Source organism: Oryza glaberrima, chromosome 8 (genome assembly GCF_000147395.1).
Source record: "Oryza glaberrima chromosome 8, OglaRS2, whole genome shotgun sequence".
Taxonomy (NCBI): domain Eukaryota; kingdom Viridiplantae; phylum Streptophyta; class Magnoliopsida; order Poales; family Poaceae; genus Oryza; species Oryza glaberrima.
This window is the reverse complement of record NC_068333.1, coordinates 7,879,032-7,895,512: the sequence shown is the minus strand read 5'-3', so window position 1 is coordinate 7,895,512 and position 16,481 is coordinate 7,879,032. Positions and strand designations below refer to the sequence as shown.

The 16,481-nt window shown below is 41.7% G+C and overlaps 2 protein-coding genes across 3 annotated transcripts; one reads left to right on the top strand and one right to left on the bottom strand.

Annotated features, from left to right (window-relative positions):
- The first annotated feature begins 588 nt into the window (after nucleotides 1–588).
- Nucleotides 589–3,895, top strand: LOC127781361 (uncharacterized). The gene is made up of 3 exons (XM_052308308.1): nucleotides 589–826; nucleotides 911–1,107; nucleotides 3,025–3,895. The coding sequence occupies exons 1-3, from the start codon at nucleotides 713–715 to the stop codon at nucleotides 3,311–3,313; spliced, it is 600 nt and encodes a 199-aa protein (XP_052164268.1). The 5' UTR covers nucleotides 589–712; the 3' UTR covers nucleotides 3,314–3,895.
- Nucleotides 3,896–4,845: 950 nt separating this feature from the next.
- Nucleotides 4,846–9,638, bottom strand: LOC127782703 (disease resistance protein RPM1-like). Of its 2 annotated transcripts, XR_008019222.1 has the most exons (3): nucleotides 9,019–9,638; nucleotides 5,836–8,675; nucleotides 4,846–5,043 (listed from the first exon to the last, which is right to left on the bottom strand). XR_008019222.1 is itself a non-coding variant. In XM_052309971.1 (2 exons), the coding sequence occupies exon 2, from the start codon at nucleotides 8,663–8,665 to the stop codon at nucleotides 5,897–5,899; it is 2,769 nt and encodes a 922-aa protein (XP_052165931.1). In that variant the 5' UTR covers nucleotides 8,666–8,675; nucleotides 9,019–9,638; the 3' UTR covers nucleotides 5,336–5,896. The 2 variants fall into 2 exon arrangements, 1 of the variants encoding a protein (XP_052165931.1); XM_052309971.1 differs by lacking the exon at nucleotides 4,846–5,043 and having other exon boundaries at nucleotides 5,336–8,675.
- Nucleotides 9,639–16,481: the final 6,843 nt, after the last annotated feature.

The window sequence follows — 16,481 nt, the reverse complement described above, 5'->3', positions numbered from 1 at the left end:
CCGGGAGAACCAAGAATAAATTGACAAGCTTATCTAATAACTAAGAATAATATAATTCACAAGCTTATCTAATACTCCCTGTTTATATCATATTATAAGTTGTATGACATTTTTTAATCATACTTTATTAAGTTTGACCAAACTCATAGAAAAATTTAGCAACATTTAAAATATCAAATTAGTTTTGTCAAAACTAAAATTTCATACATTTTGATAATATATTTGTTTTCTGCTAAAAATACTACAATGTTTTTTCATAAATTTGGTTAAACTTAAAAAAATTTGAATAGGAAAAAAAGTCAGACTTACGATATGAAACGGAGGGTATATATGCCTCTTTTTTAAGCATCTATCTTTAAGCAATTACACTGTAGATGTGCTAAGAAAGGAACCAATTATGCCAAACCCCAGTAATCCCCACCACCCACTGCAATACTACTACTAGTCAATAACAAAAGAAAAGAAAAGAGGAAGAAAGGACAAGTAAAAGAAAGGGAAAAAGAGAGCACCGCGACGGCTACCCGGAACCGCGGATTTATATCGACCCACCGACGAGTGGGCCCCACTTCCCCCACTCACTCACTCCTCCCTCCCACTCCCCACTTCACTCTCACAGCAACCGAGTACTAGTACAAAGTTCTTCGAATCCCACCGCCGCCGCCGGAGCTCGAGCGCGCCGCCGCCGCCGCCGCCGCCGCCGCAGCATTGCGCGATGGCCGGATTCGCGACCTCGCGCCCCGCATCCCTCGCCCTCGCGGCGCTGCTCGCGTTCCTCAACCTCTTCGCCTTCCTCCTCGCCGTCGGCGCCGAGCGCCGCCGGAGCACGGTACGCGCCCCACGCGCTGTCCTCTCTCTCTCTGTCTCTCTTCCGGTGTGGTGGTGGTGGTCTCTGAATAGCGCGGCGGCGCAGGGGAAGGTGGTGCCGGACGAGTACGACCTGCGGTCCTACTGCCTCTACGACACCGACGCCTCCACCGTCTACGGCGTCGCGGCCTTCTTCGTGCTCCTCCTCGCCCAGGCGCTCGTCACCGCCGCCACCCGCTGCCTCTGCCTCGGCCCCGCGCTCTCCTCCCGCGGCTGCGCCGTCGCCTCCTTCGTCCTCTCATGGTACGCGCGCGCGCGCTAGCTAAACCCTATTTATATTTGGTGATTTTGAGCTGATTCAGTATGTCAGATTCGGTTCAATTTGAGCTTTGTTCGTTGCGATTGCGAGTGCACGCTTTGCGGATTCGAGTGTACGGAAATCTGTGCGGCTTTGAGTTGGTGAGTGAGGCGATAAACCCACCATGGATGCTTAATGCTTTGTAGGAGCAAGATTTGGGGGTAAATCCGTTGGAATGATGACAAATGCATGGGGACACAAGAGTCTTGGATGCTTTCTCTAGTCCTTATTCTTGCTTCAGCAACTGACAGAACTGTTGTTTGGTATCAGATTGAGACAAAGCTCGAAACCGTTGCTGCTTTCGGTAATTTCTTGTGTCAGCACAAGCTTTTAGGGGACAATTTTTACAGCGAGTTTGTGAGGAAATAACTGCATAAATGGGCATTGATTCATTTACTTCGTTGGGCTCTTCATTTGGGACAAGTGTAGTGCAAGAGCAGTTTGCTCTTCTGCCTGGCCTCCATAAACTGAGGGAAAATTTCAGGACCACTGTCATCTGTGACTGTGATGTAGTTAAAATTAGATAATCCTGCTCTGAATCTAACAGGACTAGAGGCTTATCCATTCACACCATTTCATTCCAGGTGATATGTGAATCTATTTTATGGGAAAAATGTGAATTCCACCTGGCTAAATTTAATTGTATGAATAGATTCCCTGTTTGGACCGTTACATTGACAAAGTCATCCAACATTGACCTGCACAAATCAAATTTGTTCTTTCATTCATATTGCGAAGAGCATATTGGCATGGCTTGATCTAACACGGTACAGTATTTCTGAGAAAACTTGTGCTATGACGGCGAAGTAAGTTGTCACCACCACCAAATTGATGTTTAGTCAGCTGATGGGTGTGATTCCTGCTTGGTGCTGATTAATGAGTGCCTTTGTTGAGAAGTTTTTTATTAGCATATTTTGTTACACGGACACCATTCTTCACTAACGGGTTAAAGTATTTAATTGATAGTATTTGGTGACGGTTCCAACAGCTAACCAAAATGTGGAACTGTACAACAGTAGCTTATTGCAATAACAATCTTAGTTGCTCGAGCCATTTTGACTCGTTTGGTAGAACTTATGTTATGGGTTATTTGTGGTAGTCTTTTCAACAAAATCTTAAACCCCCCTGTTTTGTTTTAGTGCTACTGCCTGCTCCTTACAGATTAGTGATTGCTGTTCTTTATTTACTACCAGTTGGGGAATCAGACACCAAGGCAAAGAAAGAAGGGGAATGTTTCTTTGTAGTCGCTATTCTTGCTTCAGAAATACTGCATTCGGGACTAGGATTACTTGCAAATTGGCAGATCCAAAATAGCATTTGGCGATTTGTGACATTCTTTCCTGTGAATTAACCGACTTTGTAAATTGCACTCTTTCAAATTGGGTCAGAAATGGAACGATACACATGGACTTTCTGCTTCCATATGTAGTTTCACCAGGTTTCCATCATACTAGTATAAGCTAATTCTGGTAGTACTAGGCTATAATAAGGTACTCTTACTGTCCATCACCTTGAGAATCAACAACTGCTTTCCCAAACTGTAATTTCAGTGTTTTACTTTTATAAGTTGCTTTTAGCATATGATGTAGCAATGATTTATGTCCATTGTCTGCTACTACTGAACACAGTTGGAAAGCCTATGCTTGATCATTGTAAAGCCATTAGTAACTGATGTAAACTTGGGAGAACACTTATGTTTTTTTTTTTTAGCAAAAGAACGCTTATGTTAGATCAAACATAGTTGTTAAATTCCATTAGGATCCGATTTAGCTGGCATTTCAAGGTTTTCATTGTGATAACCATTGGCATTTAGATCATCTGAAGATCCCTTCTCATAATGTCCTGGCTTTTCTTGTTCGCAGGATAACATTTCTCACCGCAGAAGCCTGCCTAATTGGTGGATCTGTGAGGAATGCGTACCACACCAAGTATCTTGGTTACTACATGAAGCATGACTTGGTCACATGTGCCACGCTTCGCAAGGGAGTCTTTGCAGCAGCTGCTGCCTTGATGCTTATAAATCTCCTGGCATCTCTCATGTACTACTGGAGTTACTCGAGAGCTGCAACAGGTGGGTTCATCAAGCACCAGAACGAAGTTGGCATGAGCATGACGGATTACGGCCTTGACAAGGGTGGCTCTATGCCCTGAGTACTGGAGTAGCATCATGTTGCTCTTTGTTCATCTGGCGGCTATGACGAGTTACGAGATTTCTCAGCTTTCTGTGCCAGAAGGTATGTTCTTGCTGTGCACAGTGATGCAGTGGATGACACACAAATGCGGTTATGATATATAGTGGTAGTTTTATTGTATGTCTCTAAATTATTGCAACGTTAAAACTCTTTAGGTCCTGGTTGTTAATTGTTATATGGCATGTGCCTGCTTGCCATTGGGCATTGGCTATCAGCACTACTTTTAGTGCAAATACAGGTTTAGATTGTTTGTGCTGGACAATTGAGGCCAGTTCTTAACAGGGGTGGTTTACATCAGGAACAACTCAAATGCACCAAAAAAAGGAAAAAAAAATAGTGGCCAACCATTTCCTTTGACAGTTTGACTGAGCCGTACGAAAGATCACTCAGCACTACACTTTAATAGTACATAGCTACAAAAATGTTTCAAATATTAACAAGGAAGCATGCATAATGCATCAGATTTTATCTGGTCATTCTGCCATGCAACCTTTTCTTTTTAAGATGAGTTTACAACGGTGACACATTTTTCAGTGTACACGCTTCATTAGTCTTTTATAATTATAAATTATATTTAGATAAAAATATTTTTATTACAACTACTATTTTCAACTTCTGATATGATTTTTTTTTTTTACATTTGCTGACAACCTGCTTTTTGTATGTTTAACTAGACGCATTTTAAAAGCCATCTATTTGAGAACCGAGGTAGTGTTCGGGGTGTATTTTTCTTTGCCCGATTTATAACAATGGCTAATTCATATTTGAAATAGTCTATGCGCGCTTATGTTGCTGGATTGCGATGAATGAAGAATTTGTTGTTTCTTGTGCGTGATCCTTATGCATGGATTCCATATTGCGGAAAGCAAAACCATTTTGGGTCGATCAATAGAACTGAAACTTTAGAAAATTGGTTTCGTCAACTTTTCAAACATTGAGCAAATTGACTGAATTTAAACAAAATTTGCGAGGTAGAGGGGCGGGCAAAGGGATCAAAGGAACCAACGTTGCAGAAATTTTGAACCGAAATATAGAACGCTTCCATATGATCCATGTCATGGTGATCATCATCTCCGTATAAAAATGAATTTTCAACTTGTGCTTGAGATCTTCGGGACCTTTGAATTTTAGGAATGGAAAAATGAATAAATATGAAAACGTAAGATTCTAATAGGAATATAAGTGTAAAACAGACAATTGCAAAACACATGAATGACCGTCTGATTTGATCACAAGAAAAACATAGGAATTGGACGAGAGATACTCAAAGGAAAATTTGTAAAAGATTGGAGCTCCTACTAAATTTTCTTCAAAATTCCAGAATGTTAAAGGATAGGATATGATTGTTTCAAAAGTTTTCATATGAAATTGTTTCAAAGGTTTTCATATGAAATTTTTCTATACGATTTTAATCCTATAAAATTTTAATGTTTTGTTTTCTCAAAATCAAATGGGCCCAATGGCTTAACGTACTGACCCAACTGATCACTAGAGAAGATTGGCCCCAGTAACTACATTTCGGTAAGTTGGTAATAATGACTATTAATGAAGCACATAAATAGTCAAGGACAAGAACATAAATTGTCATAAAGTATCAGCACCACTTTTTTTTGAGGGAATCACCACCAAACTTTGATCCTGGTTTGTACAGCCTATGTGTGTTGTCTCCGTAGTACCGTGCGGCCATACCTGGTAGGATAGTATTAAACAACATTTTAGGCCATACATTTTAACTTCTTTCTCCAAAACGATTAATATTTAATAATTCTTGTCCTAAGTCTAAAGATGAAAAAAATGTCTACCAGTCCAAAACAATTTTTATATAGTAAATAGCAGAGAAGGATAAAAGTGTTTTTTATTCAAATTTTGAATCGATCAGAATACAAATTTGCCCCGTCGATTATTAACCCTTTTGCTTTAGGGCTCCTTTGGATGGAAGGATTTTTAAAGGAAAAAAATTGAAAGAATTCAATCTGCAGGAATAATTTTCATACGAATTATTTGGTTTATAGGAATATTTCAAAGGAACTTCATAGGATAGGATAAAAAATCCTCCACATTTTAGAGGAATTCTAACATGAGTTCCAACCTCATTTTTTTTAAAAAAAAATCCTTTAAATTTCACTTCCAACTTTTCTCTCTCCCCCTGTTCTCTCTACCAAATCAACAAATAATCTTAAATTTCCTGTATTTTTCTCCGTGATGCATCCAAACACATATGTTTCAAGTAATTCCTATGTTCTCATTTCCAGGAGGAATCAACCAGCCATGACATCTCAATATTGTGTTTTCCTATTTATGTATTTTAATAATCCCGTGTTCCAAAGGAGTCCTTAACATTTGTAAACTTTTTAAAAGCGACTGATGTATGAAAACCAACTACACTCCATAGGATTAATATAATGAAACACTGGTTCAAATTAAATTGAGAAAATTGTTCTCATTTTTAGTTGTGCAACTTGTGTGTCAGACATGCTTTACCTCATGCATATAGTAGGCAGAAGTGGTGGTTAACTGGTTATGGAGCTTTAATTGCCTTGTTTTACCGCAAGTTCATGGCTGATATATGATTTAGTCTTCCCATTCTAGCACTTTCTTGTAAATTTCCCCTGAAATGAGCATGTAAGGTCCAAAAATATACCTCCTTTAAGGATGAGAGAAACTCAATACCATCAGGAACATGGGCAAGTTGTTTGAGACCATCAAGTTTTAGATACTCAAGACTGATCAATGTTCCCTCATCCATGTAAATCTCTCTAACTTCTACCATGTCTTGCAAGGTCATCCCCTTCAACTTTGGGAACAAGGCTGCATGGAACCTTAGTTGATGCCCATTATATGTTCTCCGAAGATGTAAACTTGTTAAATTTGATAGCTTGGAGAGATATGGGATTGGGTCTTCTGTAAGATCGCACCAGCATAAACTCAGTCTGACAAGGGAATTTACATTAGCTGAGAACAATAATGGAGATTTCAGCACTCCTCCTGTCAACTTCCCTGTCAACTGAAGTGTTTGGAGTTCAGGAGGCAATTGCAAAGATTCCAGCCTGAGCAATTCATCTTGATTGCTTGCTTTCACATGTAATCTCAAGAGGTCTTGCATTTTTGATAGTGAAGAACAAAATTCTGAGCAATAGTTACTCCTTACGTCCGAAATGTAAAGGCTCCTTAGTTGGGCCAAATACCCTAGCCTACTGACAAATTTTTTATTTGCCCGAATTTCATCCAAAGTAAGCAATTCCTTCAAATTCCAAAGACCTTCAATTGTTCCCATACCCAAGGAGTTACTGAAACTTGAGTGCTCATTGTACAGTAATTTCCAGACAAGTACATGCCTCAGTTTCTTCAATTTTGCAAACCCCTGTGGAAAACTTGTTACCTGAGTCCTTTCAAGACTTAAGGTCTCTAAATTGTGAAGTCTGGTGATAGTTTTTGGGAGTGACTTCAGGTTAGTATCATTGAGGCACAAATATTTAAGATTGAACAATTCCCCAATCGAATTGCTGATAGCCTCAATGGGCAAGCCTGACAAGTCCAGCACTGCAAGATATTTAGATTTGGGTGGAACAAAACAAGACCATGAACATTGAAGCATGGTTGTGTCAAAAACCAAAAAAGTGTGAAGCCTCGATGAAGCTAGGTTTGATGTGATTTCGCTCTTGCATCGGATCAGCGACACACGACGAGAATCTGACACTACCTGTACAACTCCAGAAGTATCATCATGAAGTGAACTGAAACTCTCTTTTTCAGACATTTTAATGGCTAGTTCACGTACAAGATCATGCATCCGGAAACGTCGAATCCTGCCAAAACTGTTCCTCTCTACCACTTGAAGCATGCTCCGATGGACGAGTTCTATGAGATAACTTTCAGCAACCTCCTCTAAGCTGATTGATCCTCTTTGTTCAACAAATCCTTCTGCAATCCACAATCTGATCAGCTTCTTCCTCCGAAGGAGATGATCTTCCGGGAACATCGCACAGTATAAGAAACAGTTCTGCAAATGATTTGGCAGATGCCTGTAACTTAAATTCAAGATCCACTCCACATGACTTATGTCTGGATTGTTCTGCAACTCCCAAATTATTTGGCTATGGAAACATTTCCAAACTGCCTCTGTTTTATCTCTTAGTGATAGTAAGCTCCCCAATGCAACAATAGCTAATGGCAAACCTTCACATTTATTGACTATCTTTTCACCCCACTTCTGCAATTCCGGGGAGCAAGCATGATTTTCTGTTTTCCAGAATACCTTTCTGCAAAATAAAATCCATGCATCATACTTGCTTAGAGGCTCAAGCTTGATCTTGCAGGCATCTTCAGCAATTGCAGCTACTTCATCGATTCTAGTTGTAATGATTAATCTACTTCCCTTGCCACTATTAAAAAGGGTATCTCTAATTTCCAAAAGAACTGGAGCTCTCCATATATCATCTAATGCAATTATGTAACTCTTGTCCTCCAGAAATCTCTTCAACTCTTCTTTCAATACCTCAATGCCCATCCTTGATGTGTCGTAGTTTACTTCGCTGCTGTCGCCAAGTAGTTGATTCAACATATTTCTGAAGATATCATCCATTTTGCATGACTGTGGTACAGAAATCCATGAAGAGCAATCAAAATGAGATCGCTCTCTCTTGAAGACATTGTAAACAAGACAACTTTTGCCCAAGCCACCCATACCACAAACAGCAACAATGCGCAGAGAACAATGTTCAGAGTACAATAGCTTTGTGAGGGTTTCTCTGTATTCATCAACACCTACAAGCTCATTGTCGTCATAATCTGGTACTTGGCTAGGCCTGAATTGGTACACTCCTTGTTCATCGTCATAGTTTGGTATCTCAGCATCGGGTCTGCAAATCGTTGATTGTACCCAGCGGTCTCTCCTACTTGACTGTTCCTTGAGCTTCAGTTTTACCTTTTCAACCTCAGTAGCAACCCTATCCAATGAAAACAAAGACTCTGGTTTCTTGACAAATTTCTTTAAATTACCCCAGAATCCCTTACCCTGGTGTTCACCAACAACATATATGAACTGATCCACAATATCTTCAATGTCATATGCCAACCTCCTGACTTGGGTTATCCAAGTTTCCAAGACATTATCACGGCAATCCCGAGTTTTAACTTTCTTGAGAAATGCATTTATAATCTCAAGTTCATCCTTCACCAATTCCATGTTAGTCGGAAGTGCTACGACTAGTTCAGATTTTTTTGCAATAATGGGTCTTGACAGGCTTAACATTTCTCCTGCCACAGCTATACTTATCTTCTTTATGGCTAGAAGAATTGCAGTCTCTGCCATTCTCTTGTCACTGTTTTTCAGCAGTAGGTAGTTCAAAATCAGTTCCCTTGTAAGGGTCAATTATATACATAAACGAAGAAAGTTATAATGCAAATGGTCACATGTACATAAACAAAAAAAGAAGTTATAGATTGAATAAATGGGTGACTAAACCTCCACTGAATCTGTTGATGATATTCAAAAATCAGTAAGCAAAGCAATTTCTTTCCACTGAATCATTTCTTTTTTAAAAAAAAAATTATTCTACATAATCTAAGTCTTTCACCAACACATAGTCCATCCATCGACTCCAAAAGGTAAAATTATGCTGCTATCATACATCAAACGCAAGTGCGAATAAGAAAAGAAAATACCTCTACCTCCGTTGCTTGATCAAACTGGCAATCCTGCAAACTTTGGCTGGTTGATTTGGACTTTTGGATCGTTTTTTCCAGCAAGAAGGGAAAAGAGGATCCTTGTAACTTGCCAACTGCCAAGTGCTCATATAGATATGGAATTGCTAATAAGGAATTGCTCTCATCCAGATCCTACGCCAGTTCAGTTACAGTGAAGACAACTCATTGGGAGAATCGCACAAAAAAAATTATATATACTCAATGTTATTCAAAGACATTAAGAAAATGCAAAGGTTACTCAATCCCCCCCTACCCTCTCTTTCTGAAGCAATGCTAGATTACCTACCTCAGTGACGAGATGTATTGTTAGCCTGTGAGGAATATGCTATCAATTTCTCTGGATCAAGTTCTTCGAAAAAAAAAGAAAGAAAAAAAGAAGAGAAACTCTGAAGTCTGAACCAACCTGTCCCTCTTTTCTTCCGCCTTTCCTCTATGGTCGTCGATTTTACGGTGGTAGAGCCTGGGCGGTGCGCGGCGACTATGGTTATGCTGCAGATGCGCGCGGGCGCGGAGGAAGAGCTTTGCATTTGGCCGCCTCCGCCCGTGGTCGCTAGGGCGTGAACTGTCCACTGTGGACAGTGTGGAGGCGGCTACGGGCTACGGCATCGTTAGGTTCTGTTTGGCACGGCTCCAGCTCCAGCTCCACCCCTCCTAGAGCTGGAGCTCAGCCAAACAGTTTCAGCGCCACCAAAACTGGGAATGGAGTTGGGTGAAGCTCTCTCACAAAATGTACTAGAGTTGTGTAGCTGGGTTTAGGCAACTCCACAACTCCACTCCAGACTCAACTTCTGGAACAATATTTAGGAGTTGGAGCTGTACCAAACATGCCCTAGTTTGGGGCAACTGCCGTGTACCTTGGCGGACACGAGTCGCCTTGGTTAGAGGGACTGGAAGGATAAGAATTGGGTGTTTGAGTTCAGAGCATGTCTCTACTCTCTACAGCGTCTGTTTATTCTCTATTTCTTCCTGGCCTTTATATTGGGGCAGCAACGATTTGTTGCTGTGCTGAGGGGTGAGGGTCCTGAGACGAAGGCCGGAAGGGGTGAACTGATCATATATCCGTCAGTCCCGTGCCAACACGTCCTGGGCTTACGATTTTCGGAGTTCGGGTCTACAGCTCAAAATCGAATAAAAACTTATGCGCACCATCAATTTCTCTATTTGCTGACTTTTGATCTTGAGTGCTAATTGCTAAACATGTACTGGAGGCTGTATTTTGTTCACACCAAAATTGGAAGTTTGGTTGAAATTAGAACGATGTGATGGAAAAGTTGGAAGTTTGTGTGTAGGAAAGTTTTGATGTGATGGAAAAGTTAGAAGTTTGAAGAAAAACTTTGGAACTAAACACGGCCGAAGTATTGGTGTAATTTTTAGGGTTTTCCTCGATCAAACAGGGGAGATGTGAAAGAGGATACTCTGAGTCTCTGACTTACTTCCCTTTGATGATATGTTGACTCGCTGGTAAAGGACCCACATATTAGTGACGCAAATTAGAGGGAATGAGTCAAGTCAGAGGATCTCAATCCGGGAGATGTCCCCTCTAAGAGGATAATGCTTTTTTTAAGCAGAATTTAAGATAAAGCTAAGTGTTTGTAAACAATTGCCTCTTCTTGCATGATTGAAGTAATTCTTTATATTACAAAAAAATTGTTTCAGTAATATAATAAAGGGTGAATAGCTAAAGTGGTCCTCCAAGTTTCATCCGAGGCTTAGTTTAGTCCTTGATGTTTCAATCAATTTATATTTGTCCTTCAAGTTTCCATATTAGTTCAAACTTATCCTTGAACCCAGTTAGAAACCACATGGCTAAACATAACCAACAATTCTCTTGATAAATGACACTTATACCCTCTCACTTATATTGTATATCGAGTAGCTCCCCTTCACATTGATTCCATAGAACATTTAATTCGTAGAATTAATCGGCATTCAAGAACTCAAGAGTATCCAAGAACAAGTCGAACACTAAGAACGTCAACACTAACACAAATAACAGGTAGACATTGGGGAGGAAGCCGCTGCCACCGGGGTGGGAGGGGAGGGCACCACCCTTGCTACCGCCTCCCATCCCACTGAATTTGGCGGAGGGGAGGGCGCTGCCACCTCCCCGTGGGAGCCCGCTGCTCCTGCCACCGCCTCCCCTTTCGCTAGATCTAGCAGAGAAGAGGGCGTCGGCCCTACCCGCCGCCTCCCCTCTCGATGGATCTGACAGAGGGGAGGGTGGTACCGCTGCTGTCGGGCCACTGCTAGATCCGGCCGCCGCCGTTGGGATGAGAGAGAGAGAGATGAGCGCGCGCGGGGGAGAGAGAGGGGAGCGCGAGAGTAATTAGAGACCAGGGAGAGACCGAGCCCTCCTCCCGACCTTATCCGCTCGAGATTAAGAATGGTTGGCTTAAGCTTGGCTTGGTTTTTACAGGTGTCAGTAATTTTAAAATAACCGATACTTGTAATATATTACAGGTGACAGTTTTAATTAACTAGTACCTATGATAAATTAAAGATGCCGGTTTTGTAGAGGCGATTTTCAAATTGCCTCTAAAATCTGGACCTCTATAGTCGTGAGACACTTTTTAGAGGCACTTTCTAAATCGCCTAAAATACTTTTTGTCGACGTTTGATGTCGCGATTCCAGTAATTGCATAGTATGGGGATCGTTGGTACTAGGATATATGCGAGATTGTAATAAAAGAGATGGGGACGAGGATTTTTATACAGGTTCGAGCCCCTGAATTGTCAAGTAATAACCCTACTCCTGTTGGCCGAAGCCGGTCGTTGTTCTTATTCACCATAATCACACCAATACAATATTTAGGGTAGCCTATCTATCTGTTGTCGACTTGGCGGTCCGAATTGCTGACTCGTAGTCGACAACAGGGTAGTCTTCCTCCTCGAATCCGTGTCCGGCGAGATCAAAGATAGCGCTATGTCTCTCCTATCAGTATCTGTAGACACCGTAGGGGACTAGCCATGCTTATCTCTGAAGTCGATATCCGGCGTCTTGTCTTGGCGTATGTTGGCTTGTATGTTGATCTATTATTGCGTGTCCCCTCTCCTCCTAGGGGTCTTGTATTTATACCCATAGGTGTCCCTTTGTCCAAGTAGAACTAGGGAAACCAATATGGATACAATCCGAGTAGTCCTTATCGTTTCCATATAGAACTCTATTCATCCTTCCTTATGCGGAACTCCTCCTATATCCGAATATTGTTTCCGTATAAGACATGGTATGTGGTGGGTCCTGCCGAGATTTAGTCAACTACTATTAGGTATGTGGTATCCATAACCCTGACACTTTTACTCTAGAGACACTCTTAGCATATTTTGTTAAGTTTATCTTGTAGAGACATTTTTCCAACACTTTGAAATTTGCCTCATATGTAAAGGCATTTTCTTGAGGCATTTAAGCCTATGTAGAGGCACTTTTCCAAATATTAATATATACTAATATAAGTAACACGAAGCATATATTTGCTAGTAATTATATGAGGTTGAGATGGTTAGCGCATTGAAGATAAAAAAAACTCAAGAGGATTGGTAAGGGATAATATTTTTTATCTTTTTTCACATTGAGTTGCTAGAGTTGTCGCATAATATAATTTCTCTATAAAGTGCCTCTGCTTTGCATAGAGATGTTTTATAAAATGCCTAGTTTGTGGAGACAATTCACAAAAAACACTTATACCACATTCTTCAAAATGTCTATACGACACTGTAAAGGCATTTTAAATATGCCTCTACAATATTAAGAAAACAGAAAAACTAACTCTATTCATCCATCATCCTCATCCGCCTACATCCTTTTCTGCCCGACTCGATCCCCTAATCTCCTTTGTCGCTCTTCTCTTGCACCTACGCTTCGCATCCGCCACCGCTCTTCTCCTTCCTCTCATCTTCTTCCTTTCCTGGCTAGAAGCTTGAAATGGCTTGCGCTCCTTTCTCCTGCTGCACCTACCCTCCTGCTCCATCCCCCCTCACCATCAACGAGTCAAGGAGAAGGCTGCCGACACTAGATCTGGAGATACCTAGGGCCTCCCCGTCATTGGATCAGCCTAAGCCATGCAGTGATGAGGTGATGGATCGCACCGATCCCTGTGGCCTCCACCTCGGTGTCATGCCATCGAGGAGGATGCCGATTGATGCGAATCCTCCTCCCATGCAACTGTTAGTGGTGATGGAGGGGAGACAAATGAAGGTGCTAGATTTGGAGTTTCGATTGACAATCGATGTGGTGTTGCAAACACCGTGCTACTCGTCGACGTTGTGCGCAGGTATGTCGTGCGTGTGGCGTATCACCATGGCTCGGCTGGTACCTACAGGTACCAGGCATGGTACCAATGGTATCATGGTTGATACGTACAGATTGCAGGGCTGGTACATGTGGTATCATGGTTGATACCTACGGGTACCAGATCTGGTACTAGTGGTATCATGGTTGATACCCATAAGTTTCAGGCCTGGTACCTTTGGTATCATGGTTGATACCTATAGGTTTCAGGACTGGTACTTGTGGTATCATGGTTGATACCTTCAAGTAACAGACCTGGTACTAGTGGTATCATGGTTGATACCCACAAGTTTGAGACCTGGTACCTTTGGTATCATGGTTGATATCTACAAGTTTCAGGGCTGGTACTTGTGGTATCATGGTTGATACCTTTAGGTAACAGACCTAGTACTAGTGGTATCATGGTTGATACCCACAAGTTTCAAACCTGGTACGTTTGGTAGCATGGTTGATACCTATAGGTTTTAGACTTGGTATAGGTACCAACCAATATCACATAGGTACCAAGTACAAGGTATAACGTGTGTCGCTGCCGCTTGGGCGGGTGGTGACCTGTCGACCACCAGCGTTTTGTCTCGTCTTCTCCCTTCTATTCCTTTCCATATCTCCATGCCTTTTCTTCTCAATCTGGTGTTGGTACAAGGGTCACCAGGCTGGTACAGCTTGCAGGGACCAACTTTGCCACCTAAGCCACTATTGGTGCCGTGGCTTTCTAGCGCCTCGCGCGTGCTCCTCCGCCAGCTAGGGCGTGAGCGTGTAGGGCGGCGCTGAGTGGTGGACTCGTGAGTGGATAAAGTGGAGGCGGAGCTAACGTCATCAATATAAAGTATCCCGTTTGGACGGGATGCCTAGCAGCCCTCTTAAGACAAATAAAAAAACACGTACGTCACATTTTTTTAAAATATGTCTACAACACTACAAAAGCATTTTAAATATGCCTCTAAGAAAATGTCTGATGCAGCAATGGTAAGGACGGTGTAACGGCGCCGAAGCAAGCTATTGCGGACGATGGGTAATACAATGTGTAGAGCGTATGCTGCTAGAATAAAAAAATATAGAGAAGTCATCAGCAATATACTTAGAAAATGGAAAATCATCACTACATACACACGGAGCTGCATGAAAAAAAAAAACCGATAAGTTATGTGTTCCGGTCATTTCACATTTCTACAATTGGTATTTGGTGCCAACCAACAATATACCAGGACAACAATGAAAGGTCGTGTATGAACATCGATCACCGGCGATGACTCTCGTGGACGACCAGCGGCGGTGAAGCTCGCGGACGACCACCAGCAGTAGCGAAGAAGCAAATTAAGGCCCTGTTTGTTTCAGTTTAAGATTATTGTAATCTAGATTATAGAACTAGATTACTGTAAGCTGTATTATAATAAGCCGACATAGAATAAGCTGCTAGCTGTTTGTTTCTCTGGATTATTATCTGTTTGTTAGTTGCTAGTCACCCAATAATCTAAAATAAGCACCTTTAGAGTGGCTTACCAGATTATAGTAATCTGGCTTATAGATTACAATAATCTATCATAATAAGCTATATGTTTGTTTCAGCTTACTCATAATAATCTAAATTATAATAATCCTAAATTGAATCAAATAGGGCCTAAGAAAGAAAACACACATGCAATGTCAAATTATTTGTTGTATAAATATAGACAATTTGTAGTGTAAAAATAATTTGACTATATTTATGAAAAATATGGTGCCATAAGTTAATATAGAGATAGTCCTATACCAACACAAAGAAAAGGACAATTATTGAAATATACTATTACTACTATTACATCTGCACTATGTTTTCTTTTAATCATGCCATCGCCACTTTGGAGAAGCGCTATCTCAATAAATGTAACTCAAGAATCGTACAATAATTTATATATAATTTATTCTTCACAGAAGTCATGGTGGAAAAATATTCCAACGCATATTATTGTAACGGATAAGGATCAGTACCATTTTTTCTTATGAAGATGGCAGTGGGATGAAAGGGATACATATCTATATATACTTAATAGAAAAAATCTATAAGGCTTCTTGTTTTTTTTATCCATTTGTTTTTTTTTCGTCGCTAGTTTGTTTTGTTGTGCAAGCCTTTTTGTAAGCTTCCCGTTTTTCTTTCCATCGCCGTTTTTTCACGCCGCGGGTCGATTTTGTTATCTGCCCCTTTTTTTTCCTGGCCATTTTTCCGCCAGGCCAGACCCTAGCGCCACGACTACGTCGATCTGCCTTCCCCGATAATGGCAAGCATCCCGGCCATTTTATCACGAGTCTTGTGGATGTGCTCCGATTTTGGGGAAAACGGATAGATGAGATCAAGTTAATAAAAGATCTTAATCAATTTTGCGAGATCGAGAAAGATTCGGCTGTATTTGATCAGGAGGATCGACTTCAGCATCGTAAGGACATAGGACCAATTTTGCGGAGGTTGAAGACCACTGTGCGAGGTGATCCATTTGTGGGCTGGGACGAAAAGAGGCAAGACGAGCTGAGAGAGGTAGCGAATTGTGCTGGAACTAGAAAAAAATGGGTGTTCAATCCAAAATATATAGTGATAAAAACATATTACCCGTTGTAAACTTGTAATACACGGACTTTTTTTTTCTATGTAATAACCATAAACAAGACGAACACATGAAAAACTGTCGACGACGACGACTTCCGTCTTGTGTGGCCCAGACGCTGAGACACCCAGTCCGCCTGTGCAAATGCGTTGCCCGTCCGTGCCCAAACCTAGCTACTCGCAAGTGTCCCCGCCCGCTGGCCCGTGTCCTTCGCCACCGCTCCCGCAGGCAGGAAGAAATGTGCGTGCCGTCCTTGAAGACTAGAGCGCGCGGCCTCCACTGCCTCTCTGTCAATGCCGTCGGTCGCGTCGTGCAACCTCGTCGCGCGCTGCCTCCACTGCCTCTCCTACGCGTGCGCGTGGCCACGACGACCTACAAACAAAGCCAAGCCGATGATGCGACGACCAACTCCGGTCCCGTACGTGTGCTGTGCGGCGTCGTCGCTTCACAGGGATCGGTTACGTCACGCTCCCTCGCGCGTCGAAAGAATGACGAAACCCCAGTTGCCCACCTATAAAAAAAACGGCCTACTCGCCCAGCTGGACATGCCGCCGAGACGA

Bases quoted from the DNA above. Each gene is read 5' to 3' on its own strand.
- LOC127781361 (XM_052308308.1), top strand. From the start codon at position 713: ATGGCCGGATTCGCGACCTCGCGCCCCGCATCCCTCGCCCTCGCGGCG. The intron at 827-910 runs GTACGCGCCCCA...GCGGCGGCGCAG, and splicing joins CCGAGCGCCGCCGGAGCACG to GGGAAGGTGGTGCCGGACGA. The intron at 1,108-3,024 runs GTACGCGCGCGC...TCTTGTTCGCAG, and splicing joins GCCTCCTTCGTCCTCTCATG to GATAACATTTCTCACCGCAG.
- LOC127782703 (XM_052309971.1), bottom strand. From the start codon at position 8,665: ATGGCAGAGACTGCAATTCTTCTAGCCATAAAGAAGATAAGTATAGCT.